The sequence below is a fragment of the Propithecus coquereli genome, unplaced genomic scaffold (genome assembly GCF_000956105.1).
Source record: "Propithecus coquereli isolate 6110/MARCELLA unplaced genomic scaffold, Pcoq_1.0 Scaffold39, whole genome shotgun sequence".
Lineage (NCBI taxonomy): Eukaryota > Metazoa > Chordata > Mammalia > Primates > Indriidae > Propithecus > Propithecus coquereli.
The window spans coordinates 1,461,554-1,476,537 of NW_012149618.1; the positions used below are offsets into that span (position 1 = coordinate 1,461,554).

The following is a 14,984-nucleotide window of genomic DNA, read 5'->3' on the forward strand; positions in this document are numbered from 1 at the left end:
AAAAGCTCAGAAACCACATCAAAAAAACTGCTATCATCTGGATCCCTTCCATGCTTCATACAGTACTAGAATTTGCACTTTTGCACTGTTACAGCAGAGAAGTGGAGTAATTTTAGTATTAAATCAATAATTTATATTTGGCAAAATTTTAAGTACTTACTATGTGCCAGGTGAACTGGCTCTGTGTAAATGTAGCAGATTTAATCATAGAAACTTAAAGACTCCAGAGTCATCTAAAATATGCAATTATATAATCAATTTTCTATTACTGTATTTTTCAACCAGTCTCCCCAACACTAATAAAGATGTTATACATGTATTTTTCATCTGGTATCATCATTGTTAAAAAAACAGACAAAATTCCAACTTTCCTTTTCTTTGTGTTTGAATGAAATATAATTTTTCATCTATATTATATTATCTTCCTCAGAAAATCATGCTGAATTAAGAGAGTATGAAAGAAATTTCAGCCCGAAAGAGTATATTTTAAGATACCATGTGAAAAACCTCAGAAGAGTATTTAAATAAAACATAATTTTTATTACAAAAAATATGCTGGTAATTTTGAAATGAAGATAAACTAGATGACAGTTGGCCAAATACATTATCTACTATCTTTCTTTAGATTATCTAAATCTATATCTAGTGGGCTATCTAGCTTTCCAACTTTCAATGTCATGATAACATGTAAGAAAAAGCACAGAAAACAAATACACCTATGAAGTAACCTTGCCCAAAAACTTGTACTTGAATTTGATCAAGCCTCTATATCTTTCAATTAAAAAAAAAGTAGGACACAAAGGAACAACACAAGGATGCAATCATCCAAATCCAGTCTAAGAGAAATGCTACAGGACAACCCAATTTTTTCAACAAATAAATTCAGAGTATCTCAACACTTCACTAAAACCCGCAACTTGAATCTCATCCCTCTGAAAGCTGACACTGAGTTTCTTACTCTATGGCTACTTGTATTATGGCACTCTAAACACTGTGCTGAAATTACATGTGTGTCTCCCATTAAAGCACTAACAGTGGGCTCTGAAGTTAGACAGCCTGAGTTGAAATTCCAGCTTTACCCCTTCAGTTAACTCATCTATAAAATGAAGAAAATAACCACGTGCTGCTTAAAGGAATTTTAAGGCTTCCAAAAGAAAATATACGTAAAACACCTAGCGCAATGCTTAGCATATCTTCAGCACTTATTAACTATCTAATGATTGAATAAATAAAAACCTTAGCAGCCAAATTAAATAGTTGTGAATTTCATCTCCTGTGATTTAATCTAAACACCTTCTTATAGTATCTAGTGAATAGTAAAATGCCAAGATAGTAAGAAAAACAATAGAAAAGATAACTGGGGAAAAAAAAATCCAGGCTATCAATTTCTAAATAACTGAGTCTGACTCTAAGGTATTAGAGTTAATCATAGCAAATACCTGATGAAGAATGGAATGATTAAGAAAAGGGCTAAACTTGACCAAATCTGGTATAAGTAAGCAAATTTATTTTCTAACTAAAAGCTCTCAACATAATCATCTTCAAGCACAATTTTTAATAATATGGAAAACATTTTAAAAAGGATTTTTAAAATGTCAGCATCACTGTTTTGAATCTCTTCAGTTTTCTCATTTTAAAAACCACTAACAATAAATTTTTCCATTTGAAAAATTTACACACTGTGAGCCAAATGCCGCATGGTGAGTGATGTGGTAATAAACAAAAAAGGCTCAATATAGCATCATCCAAACTTCTGAAAACATTCATTTAAAACTGTTTAAAAGTTCTAATTTGAAAATGAAATTTTTCAAATAATATGAAAATACTTACATCTCAATTTGTCCAGCATTTTTCCACCACACATGGTTGCTAACATAGCTTTAACTGAAAATACCGTCAACTTGCCTCGGCCCTCACTGAAAAATAAATTATATTAGAAATAATTGCTATCTGGAACCACAAAAGCAATCAAATGTATCACTAAATATTGAGCAACCAGTAAATTGATTCCTGCCCTTATATGTTACAATTTTACCACATTTAGAAACCCTGGATTTTTTTTCCTTTGTAGAATTAAGGCTTCATCTATGCTAGATGAAGAATGCTAAAGCTAACCTGAATTATCTGGAAGTGGGTTTTAGAAACATTCTGTAAAGTAATTTATATTGGCTATGTAGGCAGAGGCTAAACAGATGAACCTGGAGTAAATTTCCTATCAATTAGACCCATTAAATCCACATTTGCAGGTTTTAAGAATTCAAAACTGAGGGGCAACCTGGTTTGAACATAATTCAGAGAGCTGTCCTTGTATCAGGATATTATAACAACAGTTTATTGTTTTCTACTAAACAACAGGGCACACACTGCTGTAAAGATTTTATAGTACACTCATCTTTGTTTTTACTGTAACAATGTTTATGTTACCATGTGTTTATTCTAAGAAGCTCAATCACATCTGTCTCAGATCTCATATACCACAGCGAGAAAAGTGAAGGGGAAGGGATAGCAATATTATTCTTATTTAGGAACTAGAAAGATGAAATGTAGAAGAACATAAACGAATTGCCCAAAGTAATGCTGCACACCTCCAGCAGAACCAAGGCCCCCTGACTCAACATGTCTATGACTTCATCCATTCATCTATGCCCAGGTTTCATAGCAGATAAAAGCCACTAGCTGGTTGTGAAAGTTATCGTACGTAATAAGTTAACGACGGACTTTTATATTGATTTTTTTTTTTTTTTTTTTTTTTTTTTTTTTTTTTGAGACAGAGTCTCACTGTGTTGCCCGGGCTAGAGTGCCGTGGCGTCATCTTAGCTCACAGCAACCTCAAACTCCTGGGCTCAAGCAATCCTCCTGCCTCAGCCTCCCGAGTAGCTGGGACTACAGGCACTCACCACGTTGTCCAATTAATTTCTTTCTATTTTTAGTAGAGACGGGGTCTCGCTCTTGCTCAGGCTGGTTTCAAACTCCTGAGCTCGAACAATCCACCCGCCTCAGCCTCCCAGAGAGCTAGGATTACAGGCGTGAGCCACCACGCCCGGCCTGTATTGATTTTTAAAAGCTTCTGTTCATAAAGTTTCATAGTAACTTAGAGTAAAATACTTTTGCAATAAAGAGAGCTATATTGCCTTGGTTTTGAAAAGCATGTATCATCTTATTTATATTCACTAATGGTCTTAATGGAGTGTGTCCCATTTTCCTAACCATTTTTGTATACAGAAAGGTCACACCTGAAAAAAGGCGAATGGTCTATAAGCCAGAAAGTTCTCTGTGAAAACATCACCAGAAAATACCAATGTTTGTTATGGTAGCACTGTTAACTATTACATCTCCTAGAGTTTATTCATAAGATAAAATAAGAATCCCGCAACTGGCTAAAATTAGGGTGGGGTTTTTAAGATATATAGTTCTTCAGAAATAAAGATACTGCTCCATGTATAGGGCAATATGACACCTGGAAATGATAAGGAATATTCCTGTGTCAAATATCCACTGCATCATATGAGAAAAGTCAGTGGCTAAGATAGATCATTAGGTAAAAAGGAATGGATTTCTAAGGTTGATACAGAGCTTTTACGGTGGACTTTTTTTTTTAACACCAAACATCCAAATGCTGGGTCTACAAGACAAATACACTTCTCACTACTAAAGTACAAAGAAAGAAAAAAACCCATATCTTTGCTTTCCTGTCTTTCTTCAAAACTAGGACATGGGCACATGACACAGCTCCACCAATAAGATGCACTCACTCGACTTCAATAGGAAATGATTCACTTTAAGAAGCAGAAACTCCAGAAGAATCTACCTGGTGGGGATTCAGCACAAGAGTCGTTATGTCTGGTGTCCTGAGGCAGCAAAGACCATGATTCCTGGGGCAGCACCCAGAGCCCAGCATCAATATGTTTGGGGCACAAGCAGCAACGTCTATGCCCAGAGAGGTGGTAGAGGTGTCTTTATGAGACAGTTTTGTGGAACGATTTTGCACTTCGCTCCCAGTGGTGTAGTCTTCAAGCCTACTTTCCCAACCTTCCCAGAGAGTCTGTGGGTCACCCACATCCTTTTAATACATTAGCCAGAGATGCTTTTTATTACTTACAACTTAAGAACTCTGATGGATACAGCTTCCATCCTGAAATAAAGTGGCCCAGAAAGATGAGGGAACAAGAGAAACTACTGCTGAAGTCCAGAGTAGGACTAAGAGTGCCTGATGACCAGCAGAGCAAGAATGAAGAGGAAGTGCTCACAGACAGGAAAGCAAGCCTTGCTGCACAGCTATTGACGTTTTTTACGGTAAACTTGCATAAAACATGTCTGGCAGACACAAATTTCATGATGGAAGAATATCCAAGAAATCCCACTAACAAAAGAAAGTAAAAATGAATCTTAGAAGAGATTTCCATAATAATCAGGCTATTAGGTATATCTGAGAGAAGGCTGAAGCCCAGAAGGACATGCAGGGGCTTCCAGAGTGCCAACAGCACTCTGTTTCTTGACCTCTATAGTATTTATATGGATATTTGCTTTATAACAACTCATTAAACTGTACTTTGTTTTATGTATTTTTCTACAGATGTCTTATATTTCTCGATAAAAAACTGTTTAAAAAAAAAGAATCCTGGTCAGGCGCAATGGCTCACTTTGGGTAATCCTAGCACTTCTCGGGAGGCCGAGGTAGGAGGATCGCTTGAGGCCAGGAGTTTGAGACCAGGCTGAGTAAGAGTGAGACCCTGTCTTTACAAAAAATAGAAAAATTAGCCACAGGTGGTAGCGTGTGCCTATAGTCCCAGCTACTTGGGAGGCTGAGGCAGGAGGTTCACCTGAACCCAGGAATTAGAAGTTGCAGCGAGCTATGATGATGCCATTGCACTCAAGCCAGGGCAACAGAGCGAGACTTATTGTCTCAAAAAAAAAGTATCGCTTTAAAAAGAGAGAATATATGGGCCAGAAAAAAGTAAGTCATGTCTCTGGTTTTATTAAGCATTAAGCTGTAACCATGATCAATGAATATGCCTTTGGTTAATTCTGTATGATGCCTTTTTTTTTTTAACTTTAGAATGATGCACCAGGAACAACTACAAAGTACAAAAGATGAATCTATGGATGTGACACTTGTAAAGGGTAACCCTTTTTTTTTTTAACTTTTTATTAAAATATAATGAACATATAAAAAAGTACATAATTCATAAGTGAACCTCCTCAAAATGTTCCTTCATGAACACTGAAAGTTCATTCAATGAACTTTCACAAAATGAACACATCCATGTAACCAGAGTCAGGTCAAAAAACAGAACATTACTAGCACCCAGAAGCACCTCCTTCCTAAAACCACCTCCCACAGTGGTAACCTCTCTTTCTTGATTTCTAGCATCATAGGTCAGATTTGTCAGTTCTTGAACTTCAAATAATCGGAATCTTACAGTAGGCACTTTTGTGTCTTCTTTCTACCAACATAATATCTGCAAGATTTATCATGGTGTTACATATACTATTGGCTCATTCTGCTAGTAGTATTCTGTCATATGAATATACTGCATTTTATCCATTCTCTTATGGAGGAATATTTGCAAACCCTCTATTTTAAACTACTCTATGAGCATGACAAACAAAACATCAGTTACTGCCTATACTATAGATACGAATAAATACTTGTTGATTTATTGATATTCTTTACCAAAAAAAGAAAGAAAGAAAGCCACTTGTTGGTAAATATCAAACCACTGGCACAAGAATTAATAAGATTCTAAGGTTATGTATAGTCAGCCCTTGGTATCTGAGGGGTATTGGTTCCAGGACCACTGCAGATACCAAAATCCAAGGATATTGGCCCTTAGCCCTCCGTATCCGTGGTTAGCTAAATCCAAGGATGTGGAATCTGCAGATACAGAAGGTACTGGTAATGCTGAGGAGATTGACAATAGTCTTGAAGGAAAAGCACAGTACCTAGGAAATGCCTTCCTTCAGGAACCTATTGATCTTGAAAGTGATTATTATTGTTGGTTCTAATACTTAAATAAGTCTGGTGCTCGCTTCAGCAGCACACATATTAAAATCGGAATGATACAGAGAAGATTAGCATGGCCCCTGCGTAAGGATGACACACAAATTCGTGAAGCGTTCCATAAAAAAATAATGAAATGAAAGTAAGTCTGGATATGTCCGGAGTTATTTGAATAGACCAAGTAGAAGAGTTGGTGTAGAAATGCAATTATTTCTATCTCTCTATGCCAACTGGGCCCTTTGAACAAAAGAGACAGCATATTATCTAAACACAGAAAATGAGAGAAAAAAGCAGTAGAAAACTATTCCTTTCCTTTCTCAAAGAATTTACACACTCAAGAAGCCTGAAATGATGTCTTCAAATGTGCATATTCATAGTCATTTTCTGTAGCATATTTCTTCTGGCAAAAGACTGGAAGTAATCAACATCAAGATTGACTATGCTATTATTAAAAAGAATAAGAAATAATATATGAAAGATACAGAATTATATCCAAGGTAGACTGCTAAAAATCAAAAAATTTAAAAAACAAAGCAAGATGTAGAACAAAATAACTGCTAGAATGCTACCTAGCAATTACGTTAAAAAGGAGGGAGAAAAATAATACTTATATATTTGTTCATATATATCTGTGAATATATATATATGAAGAGATACTGAGAAAATAACAACATTGCTTGGCTCCAGGGTGGGAAGTAGGCAGCCTAAAGAGAGGAATGAAAAGGTGGGCACTTCTCACATTATAAATATTAAAAATGCTTATACTAGAAAAGAAAAAGACTCTCAAGTCAATAATCTAAGCTTCCAACTTGGAACATTAGAAAAAGAATAGCAAATTAAACGCAAAAGAAGAAAAATGGTAAAAATACTACAAACAAGAAATTAATGAAATTGAAAATAAAAAAATAATAGAGAGAAATCAATGAAACCAAAAGTTGGTTCTTTGAATGGATCAGTAACATTGATAAATCTCTAGACAGACTAAGAAAAAAAGAAGAAAAAAATTATCAGTATCAAGAAAGAAAGAGGGGATATCACTACAGGTTCCACAGACATTATAAAAATAATAAGGAAGTATTACCAAAAAAACCCTTATGTCCATGAATTCAACAACTTGGATGAACTGGACAGATGTAAATTACTCCTTGAAAAACACAAACTACTAAAGCTCACTCAACAAAAAATAGATAATCTGAATAGGCTCATATCCCTTACAGAAATTGAATCTGTACTTTAAAGCCTTCTAAAAAAGAAAGCTCTTCATTATGAGGAATGTACTAGAAAATTCAAAACACTTAAAAAAGAAATAATTGCACTTCTACACTCACTCTTCCAGGTAATTAAAAAAGGAGGGAATACTTACCAACTCTTTATGAGGCCAGCATTATTCTGATACCAAAGACACATAAAGACTTTATGATTAAGGAAAACAATAAGTCGTATCCTTCATGAACACAGTCACAAAAATCTTTAATAAAATGAGAGCAAATCAAATGTAGCAATATAAAAAAAAAAAAAAAGGATGAAAATCACAACCCAGGGAGCTTTATCCCAAGAACATAAGACTCATTTGACATTTGAAAACTAATCGATACAATTCACCATCTCAACAAACTAACAAGAGAGAAAAGCAATATGACCATCTGAATAGATGCAGAAGAAAAAATTCACATTGATTTCTGATACTCTCAGAAAACTAGGAAAAGAAGGGAACTTTCTCTATTCGATAATGTATGTTGAAAACTACAAAATACTGATAAAAGAAATCAAAAAAGACTTAAATAGAGAGATATACTTAAATAGAGAGATATACTTAAATAGAGAGATATGTTCATGAAACAGAAGACTCAATAGTTAAAATGTAATCAAAATGGCCATTAACAGAAGACTATGGGGACAGAGACCAATCTTCTATAAACTGATCAGAATCCTGTTGTGATTTAATGCGATCCTCTGAGTAGACAGAAAAAAACAAAACAAAACTGTTTTTCCCTACTCTCTTACACATTACTTTATTCAGCACTTCACTCTAACATCAGATATGTAGGGGGTTATTTCCCCACCAAGGAAGCAATTCTCCAGAGGACACCAGCTGGCTGTCCTACAATCTTATTCAATTCTGACACTATCTACCCTGGAGATAGCATCAGATCCCAAAGGTTGAGGGCTTAGTCCCACAAGACTGCCCTCCAACTTCAGATGTCAGTAACAAGCAATAGGTTATCACCTATACTTCTGATTAACTAACTATAACATCGGGCATTCCCACAACCTCCTCCTATGGGTTGATTAATTTGCTAGACAGGCTCACATAACTCAAGGAAACACTTATATCTACCCATTTATTTAAGAAGGATATTAAGAGCATACAGATTAACAGTCAGATGGAAGAGATACATAGGGTAAGATATGTGGGAAGGGGTGTGGAGCTTCCATGCCTTCCCAGCATATGCCACCTTCCAGGAACCTCAATGTATTCAGCTAATCTAGAAGCTCTCCAAACCTAATCCTTTTGTGGAAGCTTCATTATGTAGACGTGATTGATTAAATCACTGGCCACTGGTGATCAGCCTTCGGCCCCTCTCCCCTTCCCAAGGTTAGGGGGTAGGGCTGAAAGGTTCCAACTCTCTAATCACGTGATTGGTTCCCCCAGTAACTGACCCATATCCTGAGGCTATCCAGGAGCCCACCAAGAGTAGCCTCCTTAGGACAAAAGATGCTCCTCTCACTCAGAAAATTCCAAAGGTATTAGGAGTTCAGTGTAAGAAACTTGGGTCAAAGTCCAAATATTAGAACAAAAGATTCTGCTAGCATCTATCTATAAGGGTATTAGGAGCTGGGTAGAGATCAAACGTCAGAACAAAAGATTCTCCTACCTCCTCTACTGCTCAAGAAATTACACAGGTTTCAGGAGCTTTGTGCTAGGGACTGGGGGCAGAGACCAATATGTATATTTCTTATTATTAATATTTCACCAATCCTGATCAAATTCACAGTAGGGTATTTTGAGTTCTAAACCCATACAAATCCTCAATAGGGTATGAGAATAAAGATACTATTCAGATGCCTAAAACCCATCTTGTCCTTGTTACGCTGAAAAAGCTCCTCATGTTATTTTAATATGCATCCAGAGCTGAGAACTACCAACACAGAGCTTTGAATGCAATAGTAAGTCTTTAGCTTTTATTGTGTTGACAATGATAAATCAAAAGCCATAGTAAAAGATTAAGGAAAATTCATCATACTGTGTTTATATAAATCTTTCTGGCTCCAAATCTCACTTTCTTCCTTCAAAGAGACAAAATAATATCTATCCTTGCTTCAGAGAAGAAATTGATGCTATCTATGCAGACAGACAGCAAAATGCCAAGAAAGCCAGGACACACTTTCAACTCTTTAGTGAAGACTTAACCCTTTAGTACCCAGCCATAAACCCCATACAATGGGTCTTAATGGGTGCTATGACATCTTTACTTCTAAAAATTATTACAATAATTAGCACTTATACAACATTTTTTCCTAATCTCCAATATGTTTTAGAAGCACTAATATTTTATAATACTTTGCATACTTATTAAAAATATTCTTTACCTCAACTGTTATAAATAATAGTCCTAGATTCAGAATGTCTTATATTCAAATATAGGATAACAAATATAATTCTCAATTAACCTGGATCAGCACTAAAACACTTATATCCTTTTCCATTCATTAGGATTACTACTCGTCTTGAGGGCTGGTCTCTGATCAAGGAGTCTGTTCATTTACACAATAACCTGGATCAGGCATACAGTCCCTTATAGTAAAAGGACTAATTAACCCCTCAACTAATTGTTACCAGTAATGTGTGGTCCCTTAAAACATCATCTCTTAGATCCATTTTTCTTGTTCACACCAGCCACACAGAAGTCTCCACATATAACCTCCCATCCAATAGACCATGGCTCTTCTCTCCTCTCAGCCAGTATTGTGCTTCACATCACATGCTTTATTAAGAGTGGGGGGATATGCATCTAAGGGTCAATGTGTAACTCAATAGGATAAAGAGAATATACAAAGTTGAAGAAGTTTTAAGTTCAGGTAAAAGCAGAAGTATCTGAAATTAAGGATCATAGTAAAAGTGAGGAGGATAAATTTACAAACAGAAGAGATTTCGGGAAAATTCTTAGTGAGTCTTCATGTTTAAGAATATATTGGCTGGGTGCGGTGGCTCACACCTGTAATCCTAACACTTTGGGGGCTGAGGCAGGAGGATCGCTTGAGCCCAGGAGTTCGAGACCAGCCTGGGCAACGGTGAAACCATGTCTCTGCAAAAAATTTAAAAATTAGCGGGCGGGTGGGGGGCGCGGTGGCAGTGCGCACCTGTAGCTCTAGCTACGCGGGAGGACTGCTTGAGCCCAGGAGGCTGCAATGAGCTATGATGACACCACTGTACTCTAGCCTAGGCAACAGAGTGAGATCCTGTCTCAAAAAACAGAAAAAAATAATAATACATTTATAGGGTAGCAGGCAAAGGGAGTTAAAAGGGGTTGGTTAATGGGTATAAAAGTACAGTTAGATAGACTGAATAAGATCTAGTATTCAGTAGCACAATGAGATTAACAATAATTTATTGCATATTTTAAAATAACTAGAAGAGTGGAATTGGAATGCTTCTAACACAAACAAATGATAAAAGCTTGAGGTGATGAATACCCTAATTACCCTGATTTGATCATCACACATTATATGCCTGTATCAAAACATCACATATACCCCATAAATATATATAACTGTTATGTACCCATAATAGTTAAAAATTTAAAAAAAATAAAACAGATTTGAGAGAAAATAAATATATAAATAAAATATTGTCCTAAAAAATAAAGAACATACTTATAAGTATGTAACTATGCATCCTGAGAATTAGGGCTTGGACTCAGGTCTTAATTTCAAACCAGTTTTCCCCACTTATCACACCATCATTTATAACTTTAGGTTCACAGTTTGTACTATCAAAAGGTTTATTCATTCTTCAAAAGGAAATATTAATACAAACAAAAATATACACAAAATTAATAAATGGTATATTTAAACATAGCTACAGATACTTATTAAAGATACTTATTCTAAAATCTAAGTATAACTTGGCATGAAAAAAATAATCCAATAAAATTAGTGAAGGAATAGTGAAGGAATACTCTCAAAATCCTCGCTTCTTCAAATCACGTTATTTGTATTTTTCCCTTCAAAAAGAAGAAAACTTAGCTCCCTCTTCTCAACTAATTGCTCTGAAGGCCAAACTTCAGCATTTACTCCTTGGCTCTGAATACTTTTCTTGGCATTGAAATCCCTCAGTCTACTTACTTTAAGCCTAACTACAACTTCTTATAACTGCCCCAAACAAAGCGAGGGGAAAGTGGCACTTTTACTTTTCTAAAGTTTCTTTAGAGCTCCAGCATTCTTCCTTTGCAATTAGAGGCAAGCAGAAAGAAAACTGCAGCTACTTAGTAGGCTAATACCCCATGATTATGTTCTTTACCTAACTGATTGATTCTTTCTTCTTGGAAAAAGTCATTCTTGATCTTTCCCACCAGACATCTTAAATTATTCTGTATACACTGGTTAAGTTACATACAAAACTGAACAGTCAGCTGACCCTGGCCATGGCACATATAACCTCACAAACATCCATGTTTTACTACTTCCAATGTAAAATCCAAGTTTATACCAGAATCAATTCTCTTCAAACAAGATTTGGAAAATTTAACCTGGTTGCATCACAAATAATATAATTCACTTAAAATCTGGCCTATGAGAGTTGATTAGCAGGTCAACATTTAAAATATAATACCATGGCCGGGCGCGGGGGCTCACGCCTGTAATCCTAGCTCTCTGGGAGGCCGAGGCGGGCGGATTGTTTGAGCTCAGGAGTTCGAGACCAGCCTGAGCAAGAGCGAGACCCCGTCTCTACTAAAAATAGAAAGAAATTAATCGGACAACTAAAAATATATAGAAAAAATTAGCCGGGCATGGTGGCACATGCCTGTAGTCCCAGCTACTCGGGAGGCTGAGGCAGGATTGCTTGAGCCCAGGAGTTTTAGGTTGCTGTGAGCTAGGCTGACGCCACGGCACTCTAGCCCAGGCAAAAAGAGTGAGACTCTGCCTCAAAAAAAAAAAAAATATAATACCATTAACAGTGAATACTAACCACTATATCAAGATACTAAAATGAAAAGATAAACAGGTAATATTTGTTGAGGATGACAGGAGAGAAGAAACTTGTTATTTTAACCCCACCCAAACAAAAGCCCTACAGGGAACACCCTCCCTCAATAAGGAACATAAAGATTCTCTCTCAGACTCCTCTGCATGATTCATTTCCATAGACCTATCATTTTACAGTCTGAAAAACAAACTATGCACATGACTTCTAAAAAGAGTTCTTATTAACCAACACTGAGAAAACACCATTATTAGCTTTGTGCCAAGCTAAGCAGACAGTGAGTCACCCTGAATAACCACTGTTATGTTTTAACATGCAGGTACCTTCAGAAGCCTCTGCAATCCTCACCTGTGCCCTCTGGATGGGAACTTGTTCGTTTCAGTTCAATAAAGTCTCAAATTCTGCCTATCTTTCAATATTTAAACTAGCCTAATCTGGATGATGTTTCTAGCTTTACACTATTTAATAAGCGTTTGCTATTCAAATTACTACCTTTGAAAACGAGCCTATGGGGAGCATTTTTTACTTAAGAAAACGAGCTGTTTCTATATTTTTAGCAAACAATTGTGGATGCTACCAACCATAAATTAGTGCTTCTCACATGAAAATAGATTTCTGTTTTAGAAACACTATTACCAGTCCAAGTATCACATGTAGCTGAAAGTAATAAGAGCATTTCTCTTTGATTTTCAAAAGCTCGTATTTTTCCAATTAATCTTAATTTACAAAACTTCAAAGTTAATGGATTATGCAATAATCAACTGCAAATCAAGAATCCATTTGGCAAATGTCAAACAGCTTAATCAAGTAAAATCAACTTAGAATATTATTCAATTTTATCACAATCAGAATGCCTGCTGCTTTTCATTTTAACCTTATGAACATTTATTAAGAATCTAACATTATACTTATTGAGGAATCAAAGAAAGATAAACTAGAATCTCTGCTCTCAAGGACTTTCAATCTAAATTTGTACACTTATGAAGCAGTTTACAACATTATGTAACGAAAAGTCACAACTATACAAACAAGAACTAGAGGTCATGAAAGGGATGAAAATGGGTTTGGTGAGTAGGTAAAAACTTGGGCTGAATCCTGAGAAATAGAAATAGAAAAGACTGGGACAGAAGAAGAAAAGGAGGCTGGGTATTCCCAGACAGGGCAGCAACTGGGGGGTCGAGTGGAGAAGATAAAAATGCATGGAGGAAAAAATGAGCATGTCAGACTAGGAAGACTGAAAAGTGCCTCAAGGAGCTTAATTAGAGCTTGGTGTGAGCAGGGAGGCAAGGACTGCTGTCATCAGACCTAACTGAGGAAGGTGAGCTTAATTCAAAACCACTGGGAGTCTTTGAAGGTTTCTGAAGTGGGAAGTTACATGATGAAGATAGTGTCTTAATCAGATTACTTTGGAGGTGAGGTTTGAGTGGACTGGAGAAGCCTCTTTGGACTCCTTACTACCTTTCTCCTCAGTTTCAGAAAGAAACAAAGATGTGGAAAAAGCAACACACTCAAAAAAAGTGTGTTTCCTTCTACCCTTTCTTTAAAAAACAAAAACAAAAACCTTATAAAAAGGGAAGAAAATAAGTACAAAAGAAAAAAAAATCTGAAATATTAGCTAATGGTGAACCCTTTGCAAGGTCTGCATATCCTAAAATTGGGAAGATTCTTGTTTGGGAATTAGCACACATGCATGACTTCTGTTGGGAGAAAAGCTACAAAATAAAGAGTAAATAAGTGATGGTACTTCAACTTCACTCATGTCTGCCCCGAGTAATTCTGGTACTTAGAGTAGACTGGAGCTCCGCAAAGTCATCTCGGTGGCGTCATGTCACACATCATCCGGACATCCATGCACAGTGGCACCAGTCTGGCAGGGAGGCAGTGCAGAGAGCTGGGCTCCACTCCCTCTCAGAGCAGCTGTTTTTCTCCATTTTGTACCCGGTTCTCTTTTAGGATTTCACTATTTTAAAACATTCAAAACCCCTAGCTCATTCTCTATCATCTCCTGGAAATTTCCTCAAAGAGCTATGATCAGATCCTTTTAAGAGTTAAATGTGCTACAATTGTGGAAAATTATCCCATTCAGCCCTAGTACTCTGATTTTATTTGGCTGACTTTCTTCTCATCATCTCGAATTCTTCTAAGAACAAGCAGGGATGGATGTAAATACTGTACATAAACACATGAAATGTTTGTGCCTCCCAGGAAATTATAGTTTTGTTTAAAAATCACTAATGAGGAAGACTGTAACCTAATATTATCTTTTTTCAGCTATGTCCATTCCATAATATGCTAACTGGGCAGATTCAGAATTTAAGAAATACATTTGCTTTTATTTAAAATGGACTACTTGGTTTCTGATTTGTTTTATATTATTTTGTTTTAAATATTCACTATTAAGAGAGAACTATGGAAACTTTTAAATATATCAAAAACAAACTGCTAAAACAAGATTTTTAAATGGTGGTTAGCCGTATTTGCAACGACATAGAAATTTTTTCATATAAATCCATCATAAATTAGATATACAAAAGTCTTTATACTAAAGGAATCTTTAGATTGTTCAAATTAGCAAGAATGTTTTCTACTATGTCTTATTTTAGATGGTAAACAATAATGCTGGGCCCTCTAATATCTTCAATACTGTATTTTGTATATTTTATTTTTATTTTTATTTTTGAGACAGAGTTTCACTCTGTTGCCCGGGCTAGAGTGCTATGGCATCAGCCTAGCTCACAGCAACCTCAAACTCCTGGGCTCAAGCAATCCTTCTGCCTC

General features: G+C 36.0%; 1 protein-coding gene across 3 annotated transcripts in view; it reads right to left on the minus strand.

Moving 5' to 3' along the window:
- Nucleotides 1-14,984, minus strand: part of DTNB (dystrobrevin, beta) — a 273,847-nt gene that overhangs the window by 173,710 nt on the left and 85,153 nt on the right. For all 3 annotated transcript variants that reach the window (XM_012652544.1, XM_012652543.1, XM_012652542.1), the window contains exon 5: nucleotides 1,831-1,916. In XM_012652544.1, the coding sequence (XP_012507998.1) occupies nucleotides 1,831-1,916 (86 nt within the window). The remainder of the gene's footprint in view (nucleotides 1-1,830; nucleotides 1,917-14,984) is intronic.